At 45.1% G+C, this 26789-nt stretch overlaps 1 protein-coding gene across 3 annotated transcripts in view; it reads left to right on the forward strand.

Annotated features, from left to right (window-relative positions):
- Window positions 1-1168: 1168 nt before the first annotated feature.
- BICD2 (BICD cargo adaptor 2) overlaps window positions 1169-26789 on the forward strand; it is a 79637-nt gene continuing 54016 nt past the window's right edge. For 2 of the 3 annotated variants that reach the window (XM_042880256.1, XM_042880254.1), the window contains exon 1: window positions 1169-1472. In XM_042880256.1, coding sequence (XP_042736190.1) covers window positions 1233-1472 — 240 coding nt within the window. In that variant the 5' untranslated portion in view covers window positions 1169-1232. The remainder of the gene's footprint in view (window positions 1473-26789) is intronic. The other variant, XM_042880255.1, reaches the window with a different exon arrangement.

A 26789-nucleotide genomic window follows, 5' to 3' on the forward strand; every position in this document is an offset into this window, starting at 1 on the left:
GTCAGACATCAGCACTTTTCACGCTCACCTTGAATTCATTCAATACCAAATGTTGTCTGCTGTATGTACTTCCATTCTGGCAAGCTGGAAACACCATGGTATCTGTGATCTTGTCCCAGCACTGCCTGCTATTGGATCACCTTTAAGAAGGAAGAGTCTTTTTTTCTCAAATGCTTTTGAAGCCTTCTGACTTCTACCCATCTTGCTCGCATGCGAGGAGCCAGACACCAGGGACATACGTGTAGTGGTGAATTTTCTGCCACTATTGTGCTTGTACTGGTTAAGTTTCATTCGTGGCGCTGCTGCTGGCAGGCTGGGCTGCTAATGGCTGTGTTTAGTCTTTTGTAGCACGAGTGTTGCTGCAATTGCAAAGCAACCGTTAACTACTGATCTTTTATAGAACTCTAAAATGCGAGGGCTGCTCTGAAAGTAACGCCTCTTATTTTATGATGTTGGCCCACCATATCAAAGGTGGATGTTGGTGGGACGGCAGTAGAGGTTGAATCTTCCCATCAATCTTCAGGACATGCCGTGTGACAGACGGCGGCAGAGGGGCGGGCTGACAGAACGGCGTCTGACAGGAAGTGTGCCGAAGCCCCAGGCCCGGCCCTGCAATCCCGGCTGCGGCTCCGCGCGCTGCTCTCCCCGTGCAGCGCTCCGCCCTGCGGGACGCACTGAGCGCGGCTGTTCTGAGCTCTGGGCGCCTTCCTGGAAGGGGGACCGAGAGCCGGCCCTCCTCATCGCGCGCCGCCGAGAAGCTGTTTTTCTTGCACAGTTTCCCGTCACCGACTCCAGCTCCGTACCGAGCCCATCGGGGCGCGGCCGCCCCGAGCCCGGCAGAGGGCCGCTCCGCTCCGCTCTCTCCCGTCGCCCCTCCCCGCGGGCGGCGCCGGCGCGGTGCATTGTGGGGGACGTAGTCCCGCGGGCGGAGCCTCCCCGTGGGGCGGCAGCGCGCGCGGACTACAGCTCCCAGCGCGCCGCGCGGCGCCGGGCCGGCCGTTCCTTTGAATGATTTCACTGCGGTCGGCGCTCGGGGCGAGTTTCGCGGCGGCGGCGGCGCGGTGTGAGGGGCGCTCCGCAGCGCGGCGCCGCGCCCGTGGATGGCCGCCCGAGCGGGCTCTGCCGGCGGAGGGGGGGCCGTGGCCGGCCGCGGGCCGCGGCGCTGCTAGGAGCGGGGGACGGGCCCCGCGTTCGCCTTTCCGCCCGCCGGCTGCGGTGCCCCCGCCGCCGACATGTCGCTGGGCATGGAGGAGGAGGAGTACTCCCGGCTGGTGATGGAGTCGGAGCCCGAGTGGCTGCGGAGCGAGATCAAGCGACTCTTCCAGGAGCTGGGCGAGACCACCCGCGAGAAGATCCAGGCAGCGGAGTACGGGCTGGCCGTGCTGGAGGAGAAGCAGCAGCTGAAGCAGCAGTACGAGGAGCTGGAGCTGGAGTACGAGACCATCCGCGCCGAGATGGAGCAGCTGAAGGAGGTGAGGGAGCCGGGGAGCGCCGGGCCGGGGCCGAGCCTGGGGCCGCGCCTGGGGCTTCTCGGGGCCGGGGCCGAGCCTGAAGGCTGGATGCGGAGAACGCTCCTCGCTTCTCCCGGCGTTGCGGCCGGGGGGGGGGCAGGGCCCGGTGCGGGAACGGCTGAATTTGTGCCCAGCCGAAACGCAGCTGGCTTCGGTTCGCTCATCTTCACGCGGTTCCCTGCTGGCCGGTTCTTGTCTCGCTGGCGGTGGAGGTGCTGTGTTCTGTCAGGTCTCCTGACACGAGATGTTCGCCGCCCCAAGGACGGCCCGTGCCTGCTGGCTTCGCCGTGTCCGGACCCGGCACTCCCTGTGAGCGGCCGCTCCGTGCCCGTGCAGCGCAGTCCCGTGGGACTCGCCTGGCTGCCCCTGCCCCGGTTATTTTGGTGACTGTTTCTATGCAGGCAGACCACGCGCTGCTCTGCAGCTGATGTAGGCCTTGCCTTGTTTGCAAAAGATCTGATACCGCCCAAAACGTGAGCTCGTGTGGTCGTGTTTGGCCAGTGTGATCTGTGTGCTGTTGGTGTTTGGTGCTGCTCGCTTCGGTTGGATGTGGATTTGAAGTAACGTCAAAATACGCGGTGTCAAAGGGGAAGTAAATACAAATGGATTTGTACCAATTCGGCTGAACCTGTGAACGCCCTCGCTTCCTGCATCCTGTGCGTCTGATGGACTCTGCTTAACATAATAAAAGCGAAATAAACATAAGCAGAGGAGGTTCATTATTTTGAATTAAATGTCTGTACTCTTACTAACCAAATGCAGGCTGAACCTCCCTATTCATTGCAGGGGAATTGGATTGGATGACCCTTAGAGGTCCCTCCCAACTCAAATGGTTCTCTGGCTGATGCCACTTGGAATTGACTTGGTTCTGGCAGTACAAATGTTGGGGGGAACAAGTGTGTTGGCATCATCAGCCCTTGGAAGTAGAGGTGCCATGTGAAAGATAAGGGAATCAGAAGTAGTCTTAAAAAATGGAGTGATAGAGTTGTGCTGAAGGGGGAGGAAAATCAGTGAACACATTGGTAGTTGGGATGTGGAAACATGGCACTGGGGGAGGCAAGGAGACTGGTGTGACCTCACTGAGCTGGAGCCTGAATGCGGGGCGATGCTGGGGTGGCCCAGTCACAGGTGACACCTCACTCCCTTGGTTGGCTGTGGGCCTCATGAATTTAGTCCTTAAGGCAAGAAAGGCTGGAAGGCAGCTGCTTCTTGTTCTTTTAGAGCTACATTTCAGAGGCTTGAAGAGATTTGGGAAGAATAATAATAAAAAAAAAAAAGACAGGATGAGCCATGATTCATTCTTTTCGCTTTTAATATTCTGGAGAACTTGCTTTGTGTGTGCATGTCCTGTTGTAATTAAGTCAAAACCTGGGAGGCAAACAATTCTGGGAACAATCTGAGGACTCTACTAGTCATACTATGCAGGGCAAAACATTGCTCCTCTCGCTTTCTTGTGATGCTGGGGAGGAATCTGGTCTGCATTAGAACTTGTAAACCTGCAGCAGATGCATGAGGTGTGTTGTTAAAGGAGGGTTTTATCTTTGCTGTTTATATAACTTCTTGCTTTTCCCAGGCACACTGAGAGGCACTTTGCACGCAGGACTTGCCATATAGCAGTTTGAAGGGATTGTGCCTTAGGTTGCATGGGGTTGCTTCTGGGGAAGGCAGGGGAATTGCTGTCTGGAAGAGGGGTGCTTTCTGTCTCTCGCTTCTTAAACTGAGACTTCATGCAGCCTTTTAAAATACAGACATTGGAGTCTCCTTAAATCTTGTTCTATTTCTCTCCGCTACATCAAGAGACATCAATAGGATAAAGCCATGTAATGCATAGGCACAGCAAAGTTTCCTGTCTTGCTTGGTGTTGTAAATTTGGTTATACTTTAATTTGTTTAATGTTATGAAGCATCCCATATCACAGCCCTGTTCATACCAAGGTAAATGGGCTCTGAGCGTGGGAACCTTCTAATAGAGGCTGCTGAAAGTACAGGCTTTTCTGCAGCTGCAGCTGTCAGATCTTGCACAACTTCCCGGCCAGCTTCTCCCTTATGCCCCTGTGTCTGTGATTGTGGCAGTATTTCCTAGCTGTAGCCTTCATGGTTTTCTCCCTTCGATGAGTGTACATGCCATCCTTAGAGCTGGACCCTGTTTTGCAAATCCACCTGCACGTACACAATATTTGCCATTCAGATCATCCTGGTGACAGTGGGTGGCTGTCCTGTCCTTGCACTGAGGCTCTCCACCTCACCAAACTCTTCAGTTGGAGTGCTTGGACAATTGCACATTTTTCCCCAAATTTGTCCTTCCACTGCTCACGTGCTGGCTTGCATCTTGTATCTCTCAGATAATTTTGCCACATTTCTTCTATTGTTTCCATTTGAGATACATAGACTGAAGTAGAAAACGTCTTCCCAGGTAAACTTGCTAGTTATTTCAGTCCCACATTTATTTCTGTGAAATGAAATTGATTTCAAACCTTACTAAACATTATGGTTTAGAAATACGTTGTCTTTTTTCCCCCAATTTAGAGAAATCAGATGCTGACTCAGTGAAACACTACATCACATTGTATGTTGATTGTTTTGATTGTTATTTGTCCCCTCTTGGAGATGAAGCAATAAAGAATTGTTTCTGTAGGCTGCGTTCAGCTAAGAAATCATCCTGTGAACCTTTGTGTGTGAGGATGCTAATTGTGTGAATTAGAGAGCTGCCTACCTGCCTGAGCCGGGGTTGCTGTACTCACAGGGAAGGTATGTAGGATCAGCTCTTTGTATGCTGAAGCTCACAGAAGTGATGGGAATTCATTTATTGGCATCCTGATGATTTGTAGGACAATGTGGCTTGGAAGGTTAGCTTGAAAAAGAGTTTATCTGCTTTGCTTAGTACTTCTGAGTTGCTTTTGAGATGCCAGTTAGATTTACAGCTAACTATTTGGTTAGATATGAAACTGGCTGCTGTCCAAAGCTACTTTCAAATTAGATGGTTATGCAGTATTGGTGATGTAGACTTGCATTTAAATCCCTCAGAATGCAGGGGCATGATTATGTTATGAATTATTTATTTCTGTAATAATGTAAAGGGGTGCTTGCAGATTGTGGCTGTCCTGAAATTCTAAAAGCATGTGTCAGTACACTGCAGTTAATGCCAAGGCCTTCTTTGCTGTGTATGTTTTAAGGGAAGCGGGTGGGTGGAAAGCTTACAAAGGCAGTAAGAGCACTGATACAACTGGGGACCTACTTTTTTTTCTCTCATACTACTTGTTTTCATCAAAATATAGCCTGCCTTTCCTTAGTTTCCCAACATCTCTTTCATTTTTTCCCAATACACAACACAGGCTGTGTGTGGTGATGTGAAGTTGTGCTCTTCAGAAAACATCAAATGTACCTCATGTCAAAAGCAGATGCATGGTAGGAGGTTATACAGCAGTCAGAGTGTCCAAGTGTGCTGTGATGAGCAAGCCAAGGCGAAGGTATTGTGAACATTAAACACTTCAGCAGAGTATTGCAAACAGTGTTTTGTTTTTATGGGGAGGAGAAGACAAAGGGAACATGTTAACCAAATCTTTGGTTAACATAAAATATTCTTTGGAGATGACAAAGGAATGCCTGGAGAGAAAGCAGTGAGCCGTACGTGACTGTTCATTTCTCTGTAGGGTGGCAGTAGCTCTTGTTACTGTTTTTTGCCTTTAAGGACCATGTACTGACTTTGTTCCATGACACAAACTCTTTGTAGAGGACTCCTGGATAGGCTTAGAAGCTTTCTCCGAAAGAAACATGCAAATGAAACCTTGAGCTGCCTCGTTTCTCATTAAGATGAAGCAGGGCATATTCTGCAATGGAGGCGATACGTGCCCAGGCTGTAATATTTGTGTAGCTTATTTGAATGTGTTGCTTGAGTGGAGTGCTCACTCAGGATGGTTCTGCTTTGGTTAATTCACTCACATACATAACAATTAATGGGACATGTGATACTTAATCCGTACCGTTTTAACACTTTAACTTGTGTATATTCAAAAGCAAAGGAGAAATAATTCTTTGTCCCATTGGAAAAAATGCAGTGTACCTTACAGACAGACATATGAGATAGTTATCAGGTTTATTGACTTCATTTTACCTACTGTGCTGCTGTATTGCTGTGCACATTTACTGTATTGGAACAAAGGTGAAGGAAAGAGATGGTTGGGATCAAGTAGTAACAAGCCAGTGGTAGGCTGGGATTCAGTCTTGTGTGCCCATAGTGCAACACCTGCTTGAGCAGGCCTTTCCGTGGTACATGAGAGTGGTCAGCAGCAATACTTCTATGGCCATGGGCATGCCTCTGCAGGCTCCTCCTGACAAATTCAGTGGTTATATTGATCCCTGTTGAAAGGGAAGGACCTTACCGTTATATCCAGCCATCTGTTAAAACAGAAGGAGGTAGTGCATAAAATACAAGTGTGACTTCTTCTTGTTTTGTTTTCCCAAATTGACCCTGATAGGCTGGCTGTGATTCTGTCTGTCTGCATGTAAATGTACAATAAGGGACAGCTACAAATTGTTGGGGAGCTCGTTATCAGTTTTGAACATACACATGGACTAGATGATCCTGTAGGTCCTTTCCAACCTTGTGACTCTGTGACATCAGTGAACTTGTTGCTTTGGTGGTGGCTGTTGATCGGACAGACTTTAACACCTGCTCACTTGAAATGGAAGGAGAGACCAGAATTGCTGTCTTTGGTGTGAAGTTGGACAAACTTGTGGTTGTTGGGGTGAGCAAGGCATTCCCATGAAAACCAAACTCCTTATATTTAGATCAGTAACAGTTGGTTTACAGTCAGCATACAGCCACCTGAAATTTTAATCTGATGTCTGGAGCACTATGGGCATTTGCTGCTGTGTTTTGGAAAAGATACCTTTCTTACATATTACCAAAACAAAGCCTGAAAAGTTGAACGTTCCAGTTTTTTCCGCTGTACTGGAAATGAGCAACCTGTATGGATTCGTGTTCTCAGCTGCTTTTTCTTTGCCAGTGCTGCTTGATTTGCTCTAGCTGAAAGCTTGAAGTGATTTCCTCACGAGAATGCCCAACTCCTTCTTGTGCCTTCTGCTGTAAAATGCAGGACATGCTACTTTAAATAGAACATCAACAAATGTTTGGGTGAGCAGTTGAGAACTTCAGATTGAATTAAATTTATAAAAGCTTGTTACAGAAGTAGTAGCTTTCCTGATGTTCCAGTAGGCTCAGCTGAGAGCTGGGCCTTGGTGAACTGTGAAACTCATGTTGTATTTTTGTTTGTGATGCTTGTCTGTGCCTTGGCTGAGAATGAAGGCTGTCCCTGACCATCATGCAAACATTCATTTGTTTTGAATTTTCTACAATCGATGAAATCCAAGGTTTCATGAGACAAAAGCTTGGCAGCAGCAATCCCATCTGCTATTTTTTCCTCGGAAGAGCCGCAGCATTTGGCATTAGCTGTGCTGGTGGAGGGCATGTGGTGAACTGCACTCAGGAACTGAGGCACATCACAGCTGAGGCTCTGCAGATTTGAGGCCGTGTGCTGGGCTCAGGGCTGCCGAGTGGCTTTGCTAGGGGCTTGGGTGAACCCAAGGGGGTTCTGATGGGCTGTATGTTCTGACGTCCCTTTTGTACCAGCGGAAGTTTGTTCATCCCTGCTGTGTCAGACCTCCTGCCTGCTGCTGGGAGCCTCCAGCCCCGTCACAGCATTTTGCTTCATGGCGGTTTTCTTCAAACTGCTGCGGCGATCCCTGCAGTCGGCCCGTTTCAAATCGCAGCTCCTGCTTGCCATTTCAAACCCTGCTGGAACAAGCTCACTAGTTTCAGGGGTGTTAATACCTAATTTATCCCTTTGAGTTGAAGAACATATTTCTTCTAATCTGAAAGAAAATTCTAATGATTTGGAAAATTGCCTGCTTTCCCTAGGAGGGGGAGAGGGGTGGAAACAGCAGTTACAGGGCTGTGCGCTGCCGTGGCGTTAATAGATTCACCATTTCCTCTTTCTCTCTACTGTATGTGAGGTTGTGACTAATCTGTAGCAGTGTGGGGCCGTAAGATGACTTCCAGAGGGTGATTCATCCTCCAGGCATTCATTTGCTCTCTTTCTCTGCGTTTGGCAGACTGCAGGGAATGGTTTGTTCAGATCTGTAACTGAGCAACAGTGGAATATAGCATGGGTTTGAAAGATGATCCACAAAACCTTAGCAGGGGGGAAATGACATAAATAAATGTTGCCATCCGAATGAATGCAGGAGCCTCCATTTTGGAGGGTAGCTGGGTTTAGGTGTAATAGCTGAGAACTGGGGCTTCTTCCTATTTTCCTCTCATTCCAGCCCTTTCCTTCCTTGTGTCCGTCTCATGCTTTTCCTCCCCTCCGTTCTCCCCCATTGCCTGCCATACCTGCTGGGACAACCCCGTGTGGGTGCTGCCCCTGCGCCCTTTCTAGGGTGAGCCCAGGGAACAGCTGGCACCCAGAGCTGTCCCCTGCCCTGCCTTGGAGCGGGCAGGCTCATCTCAGGAGCTCAGGAGGAGCAGTGAACTGGAGTCCTGCTCACGTACAGAAAGCTGTGCTCAGCTCTGTGTGCTGAGTGCCTGTCCACAAGCTGAATTGGGAATTTTGACCCTATCCCAGCTGGAACCGAGTGCTGGGCTGGATCCGGCTTGTCCTCAGCCCGTGCCGTATTTGGTGCTTGGGATGGGGAGCAGCCGTGCCATATTAGGGCCTACCCAGCTTGTGCAGACAGAGCAGCGTGTCCTGTGGTGCGCTGCACGGCCCTGTGCTGTGCTGCAGTCCTTTGTCTCTGTGATTTTTGTTGTTGCCCTTTAATTGGTGCTTGTGGAGCGGTGCAGCCGAGCGCTGGGCTGCAGGCAGCGAGGTGTTGTTGCAGGAAATTCACTGGGAGTCTGCATGTCCTGCATGCTGAGCAGTTGGCCATGTCAGTTAGCTCTGGTTTCTAGGCAGAAAAGTTGTTGCCTTGATGGATGGATAACCTTATTTCTCCAATATAGGTTCCAACTGAACAGACATTTGAACTGCCCTCTCACCTGCCCACACCAGCCAGGTTTTATTGCTTCCTACACGCAGAGATTTTGTTGCATTGATTTTTAGTCTCTTTTTGAGGTCAGTGCTTGGGGAAGGATGTTTGTTTGGAGCGTATCCTGTTGTATGGAGGTGGGATACACTGCACCTTCATCCCAGGGTGTTTTCCCGCCAGCATGCGCACTCAGCTCACTTTGGTGGCACTGCCATGAAGCATTTGTTTGTAACCAAAAAGGGGTTAGAACCAGCCACTGTTAAAAATGAAAAATGTGGATTTATTTTTAACATAAATCACCTCTCTTGAAATGAGGAATGGTGATTGATTTCTTTGTGTCCAGCCCAGATTTTATCTCTCAGGTTTGTAGTCTTCTATATCGTATAACGTGTCATGTCAATAACAGTGATATAACGAGAGGTGTAACTTTTCCCCTCCTATTTCTTTTTCCATGTGATTCTCTTTTCTCCTCCAACGTCTGTGGTTCAATCTTTGCCATTTCCCACTGCAGAAGTCCTTTTCACGCATTTGGTACTGATTTTCATTGTGTCTCTCAGCATTGTGGGGATATTCTCCTGCACGTTACAGCTGTGCTGGTAGCACAGGGCTTTAAAAACACAATCTGCATTTAGAATACAGCAACATTTTTAGTGTGACCAAATGTGTAAGAAAATGCAAACCTTTGCCCACCCTCTGGAACATCAGTGCTTTAAGAAGGCTTTGACCTGGCCACGTCCTCCAGAAAATACCCTGGTTTTCTTTTTTCCCAGTGACAATGGAGTGATAAGCTTTGTAATCTTAAATAAATCTGGGCGCTCTGGCCTTTGCCAGCCAGCTTTCTGCTCCTTCGTAACAATGTGGATGGTTCATCTAAAATCTGAATGGCTGCTTGGCTTCCGAGATGAATGAGATCCTGCCGTGTAAAAATCTGTCTCCTCTGTACAAAACAAGTAAGCCTGGTGACAAAGTAGGATCTTTAGCATACGGTATAGCTACCTTAAATCGACATCTAAATAGTGCAAATGAATTAACTTCAAATGTGTGAAAAGCAGAATGTTTTGTTGAATTTGATATCCCTTTGCTAAGCCAGGTTTATTTATTTAGCATGACTTGTGTTTGTGTGGAGCTTTTCCTGATGGGGAAAAAATTAAGATAAAGAAGATTGTGGCTTGGATTATTACACTGCATTTATTTTTAGTTTTGTGACACAATTTCTTTCCCATCTGTATTTTGAATAAAAATTGTATTTTGAATCCAAACTTTTTGGATGGTTGTATCATTGATTCAATCCATAATCACTTTGGCAAACATTGCTGTTTTTTTTTCCAGTCTGCTTGTGCTAGGGTATAATGGTTGTTTCCCTCCTGGCATTTCTGCAATGGGAGCTGATTCAAATGGGCACAAAGGCACTCATCTCTCCCCTCACGTCAATTGCAAAGATCACAATGAGCCAATGAGAGCAGAACTGTAATGCATTTTTTCTAATTATTAGTAAGATTTCTCCAACATCTGGTTATTCAGTTGTGACAAGATCCTCTGGGACCTCAGTGAGATTAGGGGCCATTCCAGCAGGACTGACTCACAGGTGAGTTAAGAAAGCACTGCCAGAAAAGCTGACTGAGGACCTCTTTTCTGCCACGTGCTGGGCTTGTACTGGATGTGCAGAGCAGGTCTGTGCCCTTACTTGTGTAGGAAACCCGTTCAGGAAAGAGACAACTCCTGGTGCAGTCTTGGGAACAGTTTTCCTTAGGCAAAGTCTTGTCTTTCTGTGCTGAATATATACTGGCAGTATTGTCAGAGTTAAATGCCAAAATAGGAAAGGAATTGTGCCTATTAAGTAAAAAAAAAAACAACAATATATGCCTATAGTCTTTGGAGCTCAGAGTAGGGGCAGGAGAAATCAAGAATTTGCTTGGTTTGTTTCTCAGTGCAGCCACAAAGGCTAGAAAGTCCCTGAGCTGTCCCAGCATCTTCTCTTTTTATTTGGAATAGGAAAAATTCCATGACTCCAGTAGCTGGGTTGTACGTGCCAGATAGTTTAAAACCTCTGATACTCCTAATATAGTTCTGTGTTTGCATGTACGAAGTGTTAACTGTGCATCTAACCTCGTACAGATGTTTCCAATCTTAAACCCCTAACCTAAACAAATGTGTATGCAACGTCGTGCCCTCAACTCTGTAACTGCTTTGAGCTGAACGTGAGTGAAGGCTTGTGCTTTCAAAGAGCCTTTGTTGCAACGTTTCTGAAAACAGCGAAAAAATACAGGCTGTGTTGTAGTCTAATCACTTTCAACATGGGAGATTTAATGGCAGTGCAGAAGGGCACTGCAATCTCATGACCAGCACGGTGGTGACCTCTCTGCCCCGGCAATGGGGAAGTGATGTGCGAGCGTTTCCTTGGAGTTGTGCCTTGGTGTTTGGTGGGAGAGCAGTGCTGCAGCATGGAAGCTCAGTGAGACACCCTCAGGAATACTTGGATTTTGTTCTGCCATTGCAGCATCAGATTTTTGTCTTGTTTTTCTCCCTCCTTTATTTTAAATGGGTTGGGAATGTTTTTAATGGGCAGGAAGTAGCTGTTCTCAGAATGGCTGTTCTGAGAACACAGCTGTTTTAAATAAATTTAAACCAGTGGAAGAGTGTTGAACTCTCTCGTTTTGGAAACAGCCAAAAGCCTCCTGGCACAGGAGTAGGTTATTTGCTTTTTGAAACAGCAGACTTCATTTTTAAACCGTCCTCTTGCATCCTCAGTTTACAGCATCACAAGTTTCTTTACTGTGTCAACGAGTCTGTTAAAAATGTTTTCCTCATTAAATTTGCAAGAAAAGAAGCCGAAGGGGAGGGATTTTAGATTTTATGCTTTACTGCTGGAGTTTAATCTTGCATTAAAATTCATTCCTTCTTTAATTCCGTTTAGAGATTGAATTCCTCATTCTTCTCACCCTCGTGAGAAAGGAAATGCACCCTGAAATTCCAAGAATCTATTTCCAAGCCAAACTTTGCATACTTCAGTCTTGATAAAACAGCCTTAAATACAGTCCTCAAGATGAGCACCTTCTCTCCTATTTGCGGTACAGTGCAGGGCTTTAAGCACCAAACCGATAGACTTGGTTAAAATAACACGATTTGTTGAGTTGTGATAAGACCTCTATTTGAACATATCAGACCTAATCATCATGAATGCACATTTCCCTATGGCACACAACTAGCGCAACACAGATTTTTGTTTTATGTGGGAAGTTCATGAAGAATAGGTGTACCTTGAGTGCCTTGTGGTGGGGGGCAGACTTCTCTGTGTTTGTTACTCCTTCTGTGTGTATATACGCATGCTCTCCCCCTCTGGCCTTTCGCTGTGCATGTTGTGTATGAAAGAGCCGTGCTCTTATTTGGCTTGGAGCAGAGAAGGGCTGATCTGAGCTGCACGCTGTAAGGGTGGCAGGCGGCTCTGTCCCTGCCCCTCACTCCCACCCATAACAAGGAGAAGCTGCAGTTGCATGTTTGAAGGCTTTAGCCAGCTCCAGCCGCCTTCATCTTAGGTCATCTGTTCCTTCCTAAGCCCGTGGGAGTTTGGATTTGTTTTTTATTATTGTTGATTGTGAAATCACTGAAGTTGGAGAGCAGAGTACTTTATATAACCTTTAGAAAGTTTCCCCTTGCTCTTCTCATCAAGGATTCGTACAGAAAAATCTTCAAAAGTGAAAGTGTAGAATAAAATATGGAATACTGGGAGGTTTATTTGAAATTTAGTGTTGCTGCTCCAGTACAGGCCTGTCTTATCTTTCTTAAAAGTTTAGGACTTGCTTTCATATGTGTGTGTAGATCATTTTTTGGTGTGTGTGCCTGTGTGTGTGCATATATTCCTGCTTCTCTCTGGAATAGGAGAACCCCCCCCCCCCATTAAAAAAAAAACAAAAAACAAAAACCAATTAGTGTAATGTCTATATTTACTGTACTAACATTGCAGTGATGCCACATGCAGAAGCATGTACACCACTGGCTTAGAAAATGCTGAGCCATGTCCCAGGCTGCTCTGAGGCACAGCACTAGCAGGAAGGTGTTCTGCCCAGGGTAAGTCGCATCCAAACTGTGGAGCTCTTCCATATCACAGAATTGTAGGGGTTGGAAGGGACCTCCAGAGATCATCGAGTCCAATCCCCCTGCCAAAGCAGGTTCTCTACACCGGGTCACACAAGTAGGCGTCCAGGTGGGTCTTGAACATCTCCAGAGAAGGAGACTCCACCACCTCCCTGGGCAGCCTGTTCTGTCTCCTTTGTGGAGCCAGAACTTGGACTCAGTGATTCTTATGTGTCCTCTCTAACTCAGGGCATTCTATGATTCCACTGTCTTGCAGCTCTCCATACCAGTGTGGAACACATGGATGTTTATCTGTACAAGACAGCCTCGGTTAGTCACTGGTGGAGAGATGACAGTGACCTTGCAGCAGATTAACCACTCAGTGTTTGTGGATGCTTTTCTTGATCAAATGGTGGTTTATCTGGGGTGACTCATTCTGGGTGCTGTGATGTGCTGGGTGCTGTACGCACGTGACAGTGGTGCAGGAGGGATATTCCATTGGGTAACTGCTGTACAGCAGCATTTAGGTGGCTGAAGCTGCAGCAAGCATGTAGTACTTCCAGTGTGAGAGAATACGCAAGATTTACCTCACAGTGGTGTCGAGCTCAGGATGTATGGCCTAGCAGTAATCTTTGATAGGACCGTGCGCATGTGTGTGACTCTTCTTGACTCTTGTGGTCTGAGGGTTCTGAGCGTGACATCTGCTAGCTCCCAGCTTTGTGAGCGGCTTTGTTTCAGCTATGTTGGTTTCAGACAACAGGCAAAATATAAGGCAGCTATTTTTGTTGTTTCTTTTTTTGAAAGACAATTAGTACCTTTTCTGAACGAATGCAGCCACTGTTCTTTATTGTGAGTCCACTTCAGGAAGTTATTTAAAGGTGGGCTGAAGCCAAAATACCCAATCTAATCCCTGGGAAATGAGTTGGCTTGCAGTTAAATGGCTAAATAGAATGGTGTTTGGGGAGAGGGGGTGTTCAAAACCTTCCCCCCTCCTCCCCCGCCTGGTTAGAATGGCGTCTTGTTCTAAGATCCTTCAGTAATCGCAGAAATATTTTAAGAGCACGTTTGAGTCACTTGGAACAATTCCAGCTGCGGAGTTGTTTAGCTCAGCCTCTGGTGTATTTGTGTTGCTACAGAACAGTCTATAAAAATTAAAGACTGAAGTGTAGCGCATACGTAATTAACCACAAGCCCAACGTGCCATGCTTAACTTATTTTCTAATTTTCTTTTCTTTGCTTAGTGGTGGTGATGGAGTCTCCATCTTTGGAGCGTTTGAAGCTGAACTGGACAGTGTCCTCTGCAACCTGCTGTTGTTGGCTGTGCTGTAAGCTGGTGTTGGAATAGATGATCTCCAGACTTCCCTTCCAGTCTCAACTGTTCTGTTATTCTGCTTCTTTTACTACTTTTTTGTTTGTTTTACATAGTATGGTGCTTAATATTGGGATACAGTTCTGAAAGCTGGATTCATTTTCATGATTCCCCTCTTCCTTTTTATTTTTAGGCAGTGCTGAAGGATGAAGTAGCTGAACCTAGATTTTAGCAAATGGAGCATGTGAGCTATGTTAGCTGTTTGACTGGGTTTTGAGAGGACTGAAGGAATGCTGGCTGCTGTGACACTTGCAGCATTACCTCGTAGGAAAGGAATGCAGAGATGGGTCGTCTTCTGTCAGTGTCTGGCCTTTAACAGGCTTTGCGTGTTTATTCCTACACTTTTTTTCCCCCCTTTCTTCAGCAATCCTACTAATTACTCTTATTTTCAGCAGTTTGAAGTCTGTATCGCATGTGTATTCTGTGTTGTTTTACAATCTACCCTTGTATGCTGCTGATTAAGTCCTTGGATGAATTATGGTCACCTTAATGAGAGTTTGGTAACTTCAGTGGAGTAGGAGAAAATGTATTTTGCTACTGTGTTCTTGAATTTATTTTGACCATAGGCAATCACGTGTTTTTGTCCTCATGGGTCCCCAGTGGAGGAGAGCACAGTGGTGGCCTGGAAAGAAAATGTGTAGCCAGGACTGTCCATGTCCACTAGAATGAGGCTTGAAGTATGAACCTTGGCTTGTGATTCCTCCTTTCTGAGTTTTTAGGAAGGTAAGAGTGCCTCTGAGGGATGAGGTGTAAGCTGTGTATCAGAACTGCTGGGGCATAAGCATGCCCTGGCAATTTAGAGGAAATCTTTGCTATTAAGGTGTTCTGCATTCTATCCATGGATACGTGCTGGGGTCAGTAGATGACAGTTTTCCAGGCAGTTTCATGATTGAGGCACCTACTACAGGACTAGCTAATAGATCAAACTGGTCATAACCTTTCTATGGAAGGAGGTAAGGAATTCTGTTTGTAAAGATTCCTGTTTGTTTGACTTGGGAAACAAATACAGACCAAAGGACAAGAATAGAATAAGATATGTAGTGGCAGGAGGGAGCTGCTAATACCTGAAGGTACATCTGCATTGAATGAAAGCTGTTTGGGATTACTTTAGCTACTGTACTGGTTTGTAGCTGGTGGTTCTAATCTAACCTGTGTGGCTGTCTGCCCTAAGATATAAGTGAGTTATTGGGACTGAAGCAAAAGGACCTCTTTAGCGTGACATAAAGTGCGTTAACATCAAAATTGGTCTGATGTTCCCTCTGACCTTCCCATTGTTACCCTTTGTAGTGAACATAGTAAGGCATTCATTCCTCTCATATCCCTGGTGTGTGGGACTGCAGCTGGGGAACTCTTGGAGTTTGGCTCATCTGGGGAGGCTTTCAGGGCCAGCAGAGCCCTGTGGGGCAACTGTTTGGCTTTAAGGTCTTTACTGAGAATTGAGAGCCAGCCTCAAAGAGTGTTTATCAGCCCTGTTGTCTGCTGTGCCTCATCTTCATCAGGGGAGCTGTGTGTATCCTTACTGTCAGAACAGGCCTGTCCTGTGTTTAGTCTCAATAGGCCCTAAATAGTATAGAAGGTTAACACTGTATCTCTATGTGTGCTTCATAAAGAATGTATTTTCTTGTCCTGATGCCATTGTGACAGGGTCATCTCCATAGGAAATGATGAATTTGGTGGAAATTTTTCTCCTGCTCTGGGTTTCTTTATTTATTACATAGTACCAGGCTGTGATAGTCACATGTTAGCTTTGTGCTGCTGCACACAGAATTGGGCTTTGTATGAAGAATTTGCCCTTAATCTTTGATAGGCGCTGATATACAAGGAAGTACAGCCTCCACAAGGTGCGGAGATCTGAGCTTTGTTCCATTAGATGTTAGCTCAGTGAGGCTCTAACACCTTTTACTTCTAAGAGATGGCCAGAGCTGTCAAGTGCAGGCCAGTGTTTGGAGTCTGTGTGCACGTGGGTGTTCTCCAGTGTACAGTATTGGATTAACTCTTCTGTTGTAAAATCAGTTTTGATTCTGCCTTGGGAACTGGTGTTGCAGCAGAATGCCATGGCTACCCATTATACTTACTGATCTAGTGATCTGAAATTCCCAAAGTGCAGAAAGCCATAATAATGGGAAAGCTACATTTGAGGAATAATATCTATGGGGACAGCTAGAATACTCATTGCTTCCTTTCTTGACCTCTTTGTCTTGGAGATCTTTGCCTGAAACCAGTTTTCATTTCTAATGCAGCAAATAGAACATTCCTTTTCAACTTACAGCTGTGAATGAGAAATAAACTCTTGGATGGATAGGCAGAGAATTCTTCCTTGCAGTTTTAAAAAATAAGACTGATCTGCCTCAGTATGTCCCTGGGGGCAAAATAAGGCTCTCTGCTTCTCTTGATACTGTGTTTAGATGATAATTTGTTTTTGAATTAATTGTGCTTAACACATTGGTCCTGTAAAGACTTACCTGCTGTTGTGTTTGAGAATAAAGAGCAGAACAGCAGTGGCAGTGAATCCATGGAAGAGTAATAATAAGGGGGCAAGTAGCACGCTATTTATTTATCGTGCCCTTAGGAAGAGCCATGTGTTTCCTTCTGAGAAATGGGAAGAGAAACCAAAAGCAGTGGCTGAAGAACATAGCTTTAAATCTTTCTTTGGTCCTGACGTGCTCTTTATTATCAACTCTTGCTTGCTTGCCTAAAATGAAGAAGTATTCTTTAGAACAAAGGCACCTTTATGTGACAGAGTAGGGCACATGGGAACAGAAATGTGCCGCAACAAAACACGAAGCTGAACACAGAGGTGTAGCTTAATGCACCCCGTGGCACTGTAAACGTCTCAGTGTCTTTTGTGTCTATGGTGTGAGGCTGCATTAAATATGTATGGAATATCTGGGGTCTGGTTTCCTTCCAGGCTCACTCTCCATCTGCACATAACACGTCTCTTAGCACATTGTATCTTAAATGCTGTTAGATGCTTTCATTCAACTGTTGGCAGCAATTTGGCATCCAGGCCATTGCACCAGAGTGTAAGGAGCTGCTTCTCGTTCATGATAGAATGATGAACTTTATCAGCATGCCAGGAATGTGGTACTTTGCAGTGGTGCGTTCAGCTAGATAATATTATATAAGTCCTCAGAATATGGAACTGCAAAATCTCTCTCATTTAAAAACAAACAAAAAAAAAACCCCATCAACAACAAGAACTAAGTCAAAATCCCAGTTGTTCCTGTAAGGTAACATTTTAGGTATTTTGAGGGCTCAGTGCAATGCCAGGCTACTTAATGTTTAAGGGAAATTAATTCTTTAGGGAAGAATGCTGTGTGTAAATGACAGTTTTTCAAGTTGGATATTGTTTTCAAATAACCCAGGATTTTCAAACTTACGTGCTTATTTTCTGAAACTTGAGTTTGGTCACCCGTTTGCTCTTCTGCAGCATCTGCCGCAGCTGAAAGAAGGTCAGAAATGGTCTGCTTGTGCATGTTAGAACTACACTTGCCAAGTTCCATGTGCTGCTGGGTTTCAGATTGCACTGTTTCTTGTCCCAGCTAGGGTGATTTCCCTGTCCTCTGTAAAGACTTAAGTCCTGAATACATTTGGTTAATGTGTGATATTCTGAAGGACTGTTATTGCAGGTCTCCTGGAGGCTACGATTTTTAATCTTCACCTTTGAGACTGGCACAAGCTGAGATGTTAAAAGCAATTACCACACAAAGAGGGTAAGGACTGTCGACTGCCAGTTTGTACCTGAAGGCACGTGTGCAGCTGTAGCCAGTGGCTCCTGTCTTTTCTTCTGACTCCCGTTTCTTTCTACCCTTGATGTTCCTCTCCACAGCTGGCAGTGTGTTCTCTCCTCTGCTGGGTTGCACTCTGCCATGCTGCTTCCATTGATCTACCAGGTGCTGCAGTTACTCTGTCTCAGCATCTTGACCTCCCTCTCTTATTTTTCCCAGTGGACACATGTGCTTTGCCTCTTCAGAAGATTTGCTTTCTCCTTTGATGCTTTTAATTCCTGTGGCTCCTCAGCAGCTCTCCCAGACCAGCTCTCTTCTCCAGCCTTCTTGCTTACAAGCCTTTCTCTGGTTCCCAGCACGTTCTGGTGGCTCAGACGGTGGCATCACCTTTCAGCTCTGAGGTTGCCAGGGATGGTGGGCTGGGAGAGAGGGGGAGGGGAGGAAGGCTGGGCCTTGTTTGCACACAGAAATTACCAGTTTTCATTGATCTTTTAAAAAACAAAAATGGGTTGAATTAAACTCTGCAGTAGACTCTGGGATGCCTTATGCCAGCCTAAACTGGGGTTGTTCCAGTTCATTGTTTGAGCACAGATATAAACCAAGGCTCCTCTGCTGCAGCAAAATCTGCTTTAGCAAGATCTAAATTTTCCTGGAGCCTGTTCTGGAAGAGAGCTAGATTTGCTCCAATTTAGGTTGTATTTGCAACAGGCTCCTGAATGGCTCTGAACTACTGGATCTTGGCAGAGGTCTGGCCTGAAGCCTGGTACTCACTTCTATATCCAGGGAATAGCATGGAGAGCTGGTTCCTGCTTACCTGTTGAGGCTGACACCAAGGTGGAAGAAATCAACATCTCCTACATGCGGTCTCTTCCTGACTAACAAGAGCTATGCAATGAGCCAGCATTGGTCTCAGCCTTCAGATTTCTTTACATCTGAGCCCCTTGCAGGGCTGTGGCTCCTCCCTGTGCATCGCAGCAGCTTCTCTGCCCCTCACCACCTCAGGCTCTTCCTGATTTGCACGCTGATGAATGCAAGGTTTGTGTCTTTCCTGGGCCTCTGCTGAGCGCAGAGCAGGCGGCAGCTGCAGGGAGACATGGCAGCATGGCTGCTTCCACCTCACTGCCACTGCGCACCCAAAGCACTGAGGGATCAGGGCTCTTCATGGCTGCCCATGGCTGCCAACTCCTATTGTAATTAAAGGGTAATCTTTTCTAAATGGTGCTAAATTAAGGCTAAATCCCTCCCTCATGCCACATAAGAGGATGAATCCCCGTTTTCTAAAAACAGCTTATTGTTTGGGCCGCTGTCCAACCGGCAGTGTGACAATGGGCTGGGTGCTTTGTCCGCTGAGGGAGCTCACAAACTTGTCTGTCTGTGTAAGTCCTGCTCAGAAACCTCCTATGAAGCACATGGAGATGTAGTTGAATTGTTTACAAACTCCTTGTCAGGCTCTCAGTTTGAAACTTGGAAGAAGTTTTTGCTCACTGGACTCCATTTCTGTGCTCCCATTGTGGGATGTCTGGGAAAAGACTTTTCCTGCAATTGTGTGCACACACAAACATATAGTGAAGAAAACAGTCCTGGCATCATGGTTGGATTTTTCTGTTTGTTTTAAATCAGGACAACTGCATCAAACTGTTGCTTAAATGACTGATACTTGACATGATACAGCCACTACAACAAAAAGTGGTGGGCAGGGGGGTTAACTTTTGACCTCTCTTTTGGGATTGCTGATCTGGATTAATAAACATGATATGCAACTGATTTCACCCTCAGGGAAGGAGGAGGCTGCCTTCTGATCACGGGCTAACACTAGGCTTTTATGTATTTTTGCTCTTTAGGCAAAGGGTTTTGTCAGTAGTGCAAGCTGTGCACAAAAGTTTGTTTGCGTGTAAATGGTTTTGCTTTTAAAAGATTTAGAAGAAGGTTTAGAGAAGCAAATGCAATTGAATAGTAGGGAGGGAGAGTGCAAGAATGGTGGCACAAATTAGTGCCCAACTCCATCACCGAATGTGCTTGTGTAAAGGGAAAAAATAGTCTGGAAGCATGCTTTTATTTCTTGTTTTAAGACAAAAATTTCTTAGGGGAAAAAAAAAAATTCCTACCCTTGGGAGAATTCCAACAGTAGAAAATGAAGTTCTGTAATATTCTGCAGTACCACATGGATGTTTTTCTCCTGTCTGTTTATGACTAGATGTACTAATCTCTGTAATACTGCTATAAATATCAAATCTGTATTTTGGCTCTCTGTGTATGTACAAGTCCCACGACCAGGTAACTCCTTACATAGTTGGGTCTTACCAGCATTGAGGACTGGTTCTTGTTGGGATGGTGGCAGATGGGTTCAAATGTGTCATCCCTTCATGCAGCTAAACCTTTATAGAGATGTTGGGATGATGATTAATGGCTACAAATCCTGTGTTATATTCTTTCTAAAAGTGAGTTCAGAACTTCAGTTAAAAAAAGTTCTGTCTGAATTAAACTACAATAAGTTTTCAGTTAGCAGCGTCCGTCTGTAGCAAGTATTTGAACAGCAGACTGCGCCCACATGGGCAGCGTCTGGCTGAAGATATGTTCAAAATCTTTCAGCAGACATCCTTGTCTTGAAAAACAAGAAAAACAAGCTCTGAGAGAGTGCTGGCTGACAGTGCTGAGGAGAAGTGGCCTGTGAATTGGTCCTTGCAGCAGATAAAATTTGTTTTCTAACGTGTCCGTAACACAAAATGAAGTTGTACACATTTTTAGAAGTTGATAATGACATTTACTGCTTTTTAGTGGGTATGGAAGTCAGTGAGAGCACTGCTTGGGAATGTAAACATCTCTCCATGCTTCCTGCTGCTCTGCTCTGCAGCCCTGCTGTCTCCTGCCCTGCTGAAATGGGGGTCTGATGAGCTCAGACCACGAGAAACTGAAAATAGATTTGCTCAGAGGAAGGAAAATGTTCCCTTCTTATTTTTAAACAATATTCCACCATTCTTTCTTTACCACTGTTTAAAAAGAGAGAGTATGAGTGCGGCCCTTTCCGCTTTTATTGGAGTTCTTGTGTATACATTTCTGGCTTATACTGTTTAACAAATCACTTGGGATCTGCTGTTTGTGGTCAGGATTTTCTGTCACCTTGGCCGTGATTCTTTTCTGCCATGCAAACCACAGAGTTTACCTGCACACCTTTATGAGGGGATGTACAATGTCACCGAATCTGCATGAGCAGCACTTCCAATCTAAATGTATGGTTGGAGACCATTACCCTCAGAGTAGGGCAGCAAAAATGGGATTCTTACCTTCCGAACTGATGGAAAGCATGTAATTATTTTTGAATTTGCCTGGAGGTGGGGTGGGAAATCAGTTCACTAAATGTATGTTTGAATTCTTGGTCTCTTTAGCTGGAAATGAATTCTTTTGTGGAATACAATTTATGTTTTTGTTTGGATTTAGCTATAAATAGATGCATTCTGCCAGCTGTTTCAGGAGCTGGGTCTGTGATCTGCTTTCAAAGACTCAAAACTTACGGACTTAATTTACTTTTCTTTAACTTCAGAATGTCTAGACCTCTGGGATGGAATGGCAATGTAGATTATTCAGGTTTCTTTGTCTTAGATAATCTTGAACAGATTGCAAAAGCTTGATCCCCTTCTTTTCTGTGCAGGGCTGGTTTTGGTTGTTGTTTCATTTCAGTTTAATGTGTGTAAATCCATCATGCTGCTTCAGCACCTCTCTTGCTTCTTGCATTCTTCAGTACCAGTGTCATTTCAGGTTTCAGAGCTGTGCTTAGGATTTCCAAGGCAGAGGTTGTCAAAATACTATTCTGGAACTTGCTGTAGTGATGTATGTGTTTATTTCTAACCAGAGTTAAATTGCTCTTTGCATGTACTGGATGTCTTCTGAATGGCTTTCGAAGGGTTTGGCAATTCCAGCTTTTTGTGTGATATCATTCAAATCATTTTCTTCAAATCGGGACAGTCAGTCTTTAGATGTGCACAGTCACAGACTGCCAAGCTGTGGTCTGAAGGAAAGCTGTTTTGATGCTGCTGTTGCTTGCTGCTGAATCACCAACAAGGGCATTCTACAGGCTCTTCTCCTGAAAAAGTTTTGTTCTGTTTTTAAATAACTGTTCCTCTAAGTTTTTTTTTCTAAAATCAGGAATAGACTATGTTAACCAACCACCTTTGGCTTTCTCATGTCACTTCCAGTCTGCATATATGCTGATTGCAGTGTTGGGCCTGGCTGTTGTACAGTGGCTCTGCAAGAAGCCTCTGGTTTCTCTTAGCAGGTCTGCCTTGTAAGTCATGAGATTCATTTACTTCCTCTTATCTTGGCAAAGTTTAGATCTGTTGTGATGGAACTCAGACACTTCTGCATGAAAACTCTGTATCTGAAATGGCTGTTTTTGCAAATCGTGAAGTACCTGAGCAGGTTTCAGTTTCCTTAGAGCAGCAGTTGCTGTCGGGTGGAAGCTTAGACTGTGCCTCGCGTGTTATAAGAGAGGTTTACCATTCGCTCCTCTTCCCTTTCTTCCACAATCTGCTGAAGCCAGGCTGTAATTCTGGGCATTCACACGTGTGGACTGGAGCACGTGAATACACGTCTGTCCTTAGATCACATTCTCGTGTCTAGCTGCTGTCGTGGCACTGTTTTGCCGGGAGTGGAAACAGCGATGTCATCCTTTCCAATCCCAGGGGCATTTGTTTGACATAAAGCCCATCAAATGGAAGATGTGCTCAATCTTAGAAGCATGATCTGGCATTTACTTGCGTGAGTACAAACCTCTGCAATGTGTCCTGTGTGGAGTTGCATCCTTACGGAGAAAATACGGTGATTAAATTTTGGGACTTGAACTTGTAAGTGCATGAACAGTGCTGACTCCATGATGTGACAGTGCTCTGCCTTTTGTTTAAAAACAAATAAGGAAACTTGAAGTCATTGAGAAGATGGATTTTTTCCAATGACGTATTGTGTGTGAAGGGTGAAGTACCTAAAAAAATGAAATTCTGCTATGCTACCTTCTCTTATTTGGTTGAGAAATAGAGCAGTTGTTCTGAGAAATGCATCTGTTTTTTCTTACCAGCTTTAGTTAGGGCATTCAGTGCAGTCTGAGCACTGACCATTATTCCCAGCCAAAGTGTATGAAATCAATTCTGATTTTTGCTCTTTTGTATTTATGGAACTGAACCTGAGTGAGACGTGCCCTCTTCTGCAAATACGGAGATCCAAAAAGTGGCTGCCAGGAATAATTAATAGTAGCACTGGTCAACTTTGTACTGGCATGCACTATTTCATTCCTCCTATAATCAAGACTGTGTGGCCTCTGTCATGGAATTTCAATGAGTTAATTGCTTTTAATTTCCTTTCTCTTGTTTCCATTCTAACTTGTTTGTCACCTTTTTTTCTGCTTACTAATAGAGGCTTAAGACTGATGTGGAAAGGCTTTGTGTGTCTGTGATTGCTGTTGCAGGAGGTGATTTCCGCTGCAGTTATGTTCATAAATAGGAATGCAATACTGATTAATAAAATCGTCCTTTTTGTGCGTGCTGCTCCTGTCTGTGCATTGTTGTGTTTTGCAGTCTAGCTTATAGCTTCTCTGACTGCTCACCTGTGTTATTCTAACCTGTTTCTTTCCAGCAACCGTTCCCTTGTAGCTCAGGCAGGATACACGAGATAACAATAAGCTGCAATTCCTTAAAGTAATCCGTTTGGGTGCGTGGTGTTTGTTGTACTGTCAGGCAGGAGGACGTACAGAAGTGGGGAGGCTGCCTTCTGGGCTATATTTGGCTGCTGATCTCACTGTGGTCAGCACAGACTCTGTCCCAGGCTTCCTGCGTGTGGAGCACAGGCTGGACATTGTTTGTGGCAGATGACTTCACATTGCTTCAGCTTTGCTTCTGCTGCCAGCTTTGTGCTAGCGAAGGTTCCTTTGTATTTCCAATGGCAAAGTTTTTGTGCGTGCGTGTGTTAGAATAAAGCTTTGTCAGGAAGAGCTGTGCATGTTAGGCATAATAGATGCATTGAGCATTCCCAAGGCCATGTAAAATGCAGAGTTAAGTAAAGAAAAATTATTGGCCAATAACTTCATGATTCTCTAAAGCAACATTTGGAGTTCTTTGGAGACTCCTAATGTATGCTCAGTGTTTTAAACACAGGTAGAAGAGTGGTGAACACTAAAGAATGAACGGTTCTTGTGGAGATCTGTAGTTCATAGCACCAGGACTCTGCCTGCAAGTGGTAACTTTTCATAAAAAACACGTTAAGTTTAATAAAAGCACTAAGAGCTGAAGAATGAAGAACATATTTAATGAATTTTGGTTTTTGGGACTGACCATGGAAAAAAAAAGTTAGCATTTATATCGAGTGAAGCTTCCTGAATGTATTTAAGTTGTTTTACTGAAACTAGCAATGGCCCAAAGAAGTGGCAACAAGTCACTGCCAGCAGGGCACATTTGCAAATCTGAGAAGGATTTCAGAAGTGCTGGGTACTTGTTTATTTCTATGATACAAATGGAATCTGCCTGTATTTAATGTGCCTGGCACTAGGTATCTTTTCTGATATTGTTTATGCTTATGTTTATGGTCTAAATCTTGAGCATCTTCCACTTATGTTTCTGTAAATGAAAACAGAACATAAGCCCTCGATGCAAAACTTAATGCAGATAGTGGGAACAAGTTCTGAAGTTGTGTTTTTGAGCAGACAATTAATGCTGAGCTGGCAAGAATGGAGTTTGTCAATAGTTAACTACAAAGGCCTTTAAAATGCTCCAGAGACATTCTGGAGTTACTCTGTAAGCAGAGGAAAAATTCCTTTCTCCCATACTGTGGCACAGCTGGTTAATGTGTGGCTTTAGCATCCATTAAGCCTTCCAAAGAATGGAAGCAGACTAGCCATGCTTTTAAAATGACATCAAGTTTTGTTTGCAAAAGTTGAGGTGGTTAATGTTATGGATGCCTTTTGTTCTGGCTTCATGTTGAATTTAGTTTTGCCTTTTGATGCCCTGACATGTCAAGGTGCTGAAGCCTTGATGGTAGGGAAATAAGAGTGGACTTGTCAATGTTGATAAAAGCCATATATTAATATCTTCTATTCTGCAGAATCCTAGAGAATTGCAGTTTGTAATAACTCAAGAGCCAAATGCTAGTCAGGCAAGCCCAGTGGTGCAAGGTGTGGTTGGTTGGTTGTGTCTCACTGTGTGACACCAGAATTGAGTAACCTCCTCAGTCAGTGCAGAGTGTTGGATCTTTATCAGGGATTCTTCCTGGATGACAGTCTGAGGTCTGCACACAGCGTGGGTGGGTGGCTGGTGATCGTTCTGTACGGAGCAGTAATGTGTCACAGGATGACTGGGCTGAGGTGCAGTCTCCTGGGGTACCTGGAACAGAGCTTGGAGCAGGTCTGCGTGGAGGGGCTGCAGTGTGTGTTGTGTGCAGCGCGTCTTTGTGCTATGGCATTTTAGCCAAATCTCACGCTCTTTCTGTCTCCATATGTTACTTCTTTGGCAGGCATTCTGCGCCTCCATCTGCAGTGAGTGCTGTGGCAGTGGCTGTGCAAAGATAGCAGCCGTGCATTCGGGATGTCAGTGAGGCTGCCGCTTCCTCCCCGCCTGCGTGGCTGCCTGGTGGGACGGAGCTGCAGAGGAAGCCTTCGCTTCCTGTTTGCTTGTGTTTGTAAGTAATGCGCTGGAGCTTTGCTTCCTTTTGAACTTTGTAGTTCCTCTTTCCTACTCCTGTTTGCTGCAGAACGCATCTTGTGGAGGTGTGCAGACTAAAATACATACGTAGCCTCTCATTTTAATTATGCAGAGAGCCAGTTGTTTCTGGCACTGCTATCAGTAGCAGCTAGACATCGGAGCGCTGTGTCAGCACCCTGGCAGCCATCCCTGCAGCTGCAGGAGCACAGGGTGAGCTGAGCGCTTTGGATGGATGGTGCACACCACTGACCTGGCTGTGTGTGCCATCTCCATCATGCAATTGCTCTCTACTGCCTAATGATGGAAATTGCATTAGGAGGAAGAAGTTTTTTGTTTGTTTTTCTGCCTTCCTTTCCTTCTTACTTTTTAATTCGAGACTTCAAATAAAGGCCTGAATGTGCTTGTGTCTCCCTTTTTTATTTTCAAACAATACACAACCATAACGGGCAATGGAAGCTGAGTATGCTGGCGCTCGGTGCGAAGCCTGCAGGTAGGCTGCAAGCAAAAATTGTGCAGTGCGATGAAGAGACTCACAGGCTGTCTGCTTTAATTATTACACTAGCTGGGCACTAAAGATCTTGTCAGTGTAGGTGGATGAAGTTCAGTAGGCCTTTTCAGATTTAAAGTAGAAACTTGTAATTCAGATGTAAGCAGTTTTTAATAAAAAGACCACTAAAATAGAGAATCTACTTGTGTAGAGTAACAGTAGCTGGTAAATGTAGATCTGAATATATGCCTTGAGCTGCTTTCTGTGTCAGAATGATTGAAGACCACTGAAAAGCTGTGCAGTAAGTTAGCTTTTTATAAAGCTCTTTGTACATAAGGTAAATGGGCAGTCAAGTTCACATGAGCATGAGGTAATTTTAACACTTGCTCTTACTGTAGCTATTGGTCTCTCTTTTGCTACTTTGATGATGAAAAATGTGCCTAAAAAGCATGCCTAGGTATTTTATGTAATTCACCTCAGATTTTCTTCCCTTCCCTCAAAGCACTTCATGGTTCCTTCTGGTTCTGACAGCTCACAGATACCTGCTTGTGTCACCCTGTGGGCCAGGGTTTGTTCACCAAGACATCTCTTACTGCCACATCAGAGGAAGCCACCAACCAATTCAGCACGCAGGGTAACATGCTTTACATTATGTATGCTTTGCAGGATGCGACTGACTTCCTCTTCTTGTGTCTTGAGTGGGTGGTGCCCATTCAGCAGGAAAACACTGTTTAGTCAGGAAGATCTCATGCAGTGAGATCCTAGATCACATTAACTGCAGTTACTGTGCGTGGATGTTTGTGTGTGCATGTATATGTGTATGTTTGTATGTATAAACCTTGGTACTGAAGGGAGCGGAGCAAGGCTTTAGCTCTGAACTCAGTGCATGTGAATAGTACTTGGGTTACCAATAATTAAAGAG

This window comes from Lagopus leucura, unplaced genomic scaffold, assembly GCF_019238085.1.
Source record: "Lagopus leucura isolate 7727_CA_CO unplaced genomic scaffold, USGS_WTPT01 Super-Scaffold_100026, whole genome shotgun sequence".
In the NCBI taxonomy this organism is placed as follows: Eukaryota; Metazoa; Chordata; class Aves; order Galliformes; family Phasianidae; genus Lagopus; species Lagopus leucura.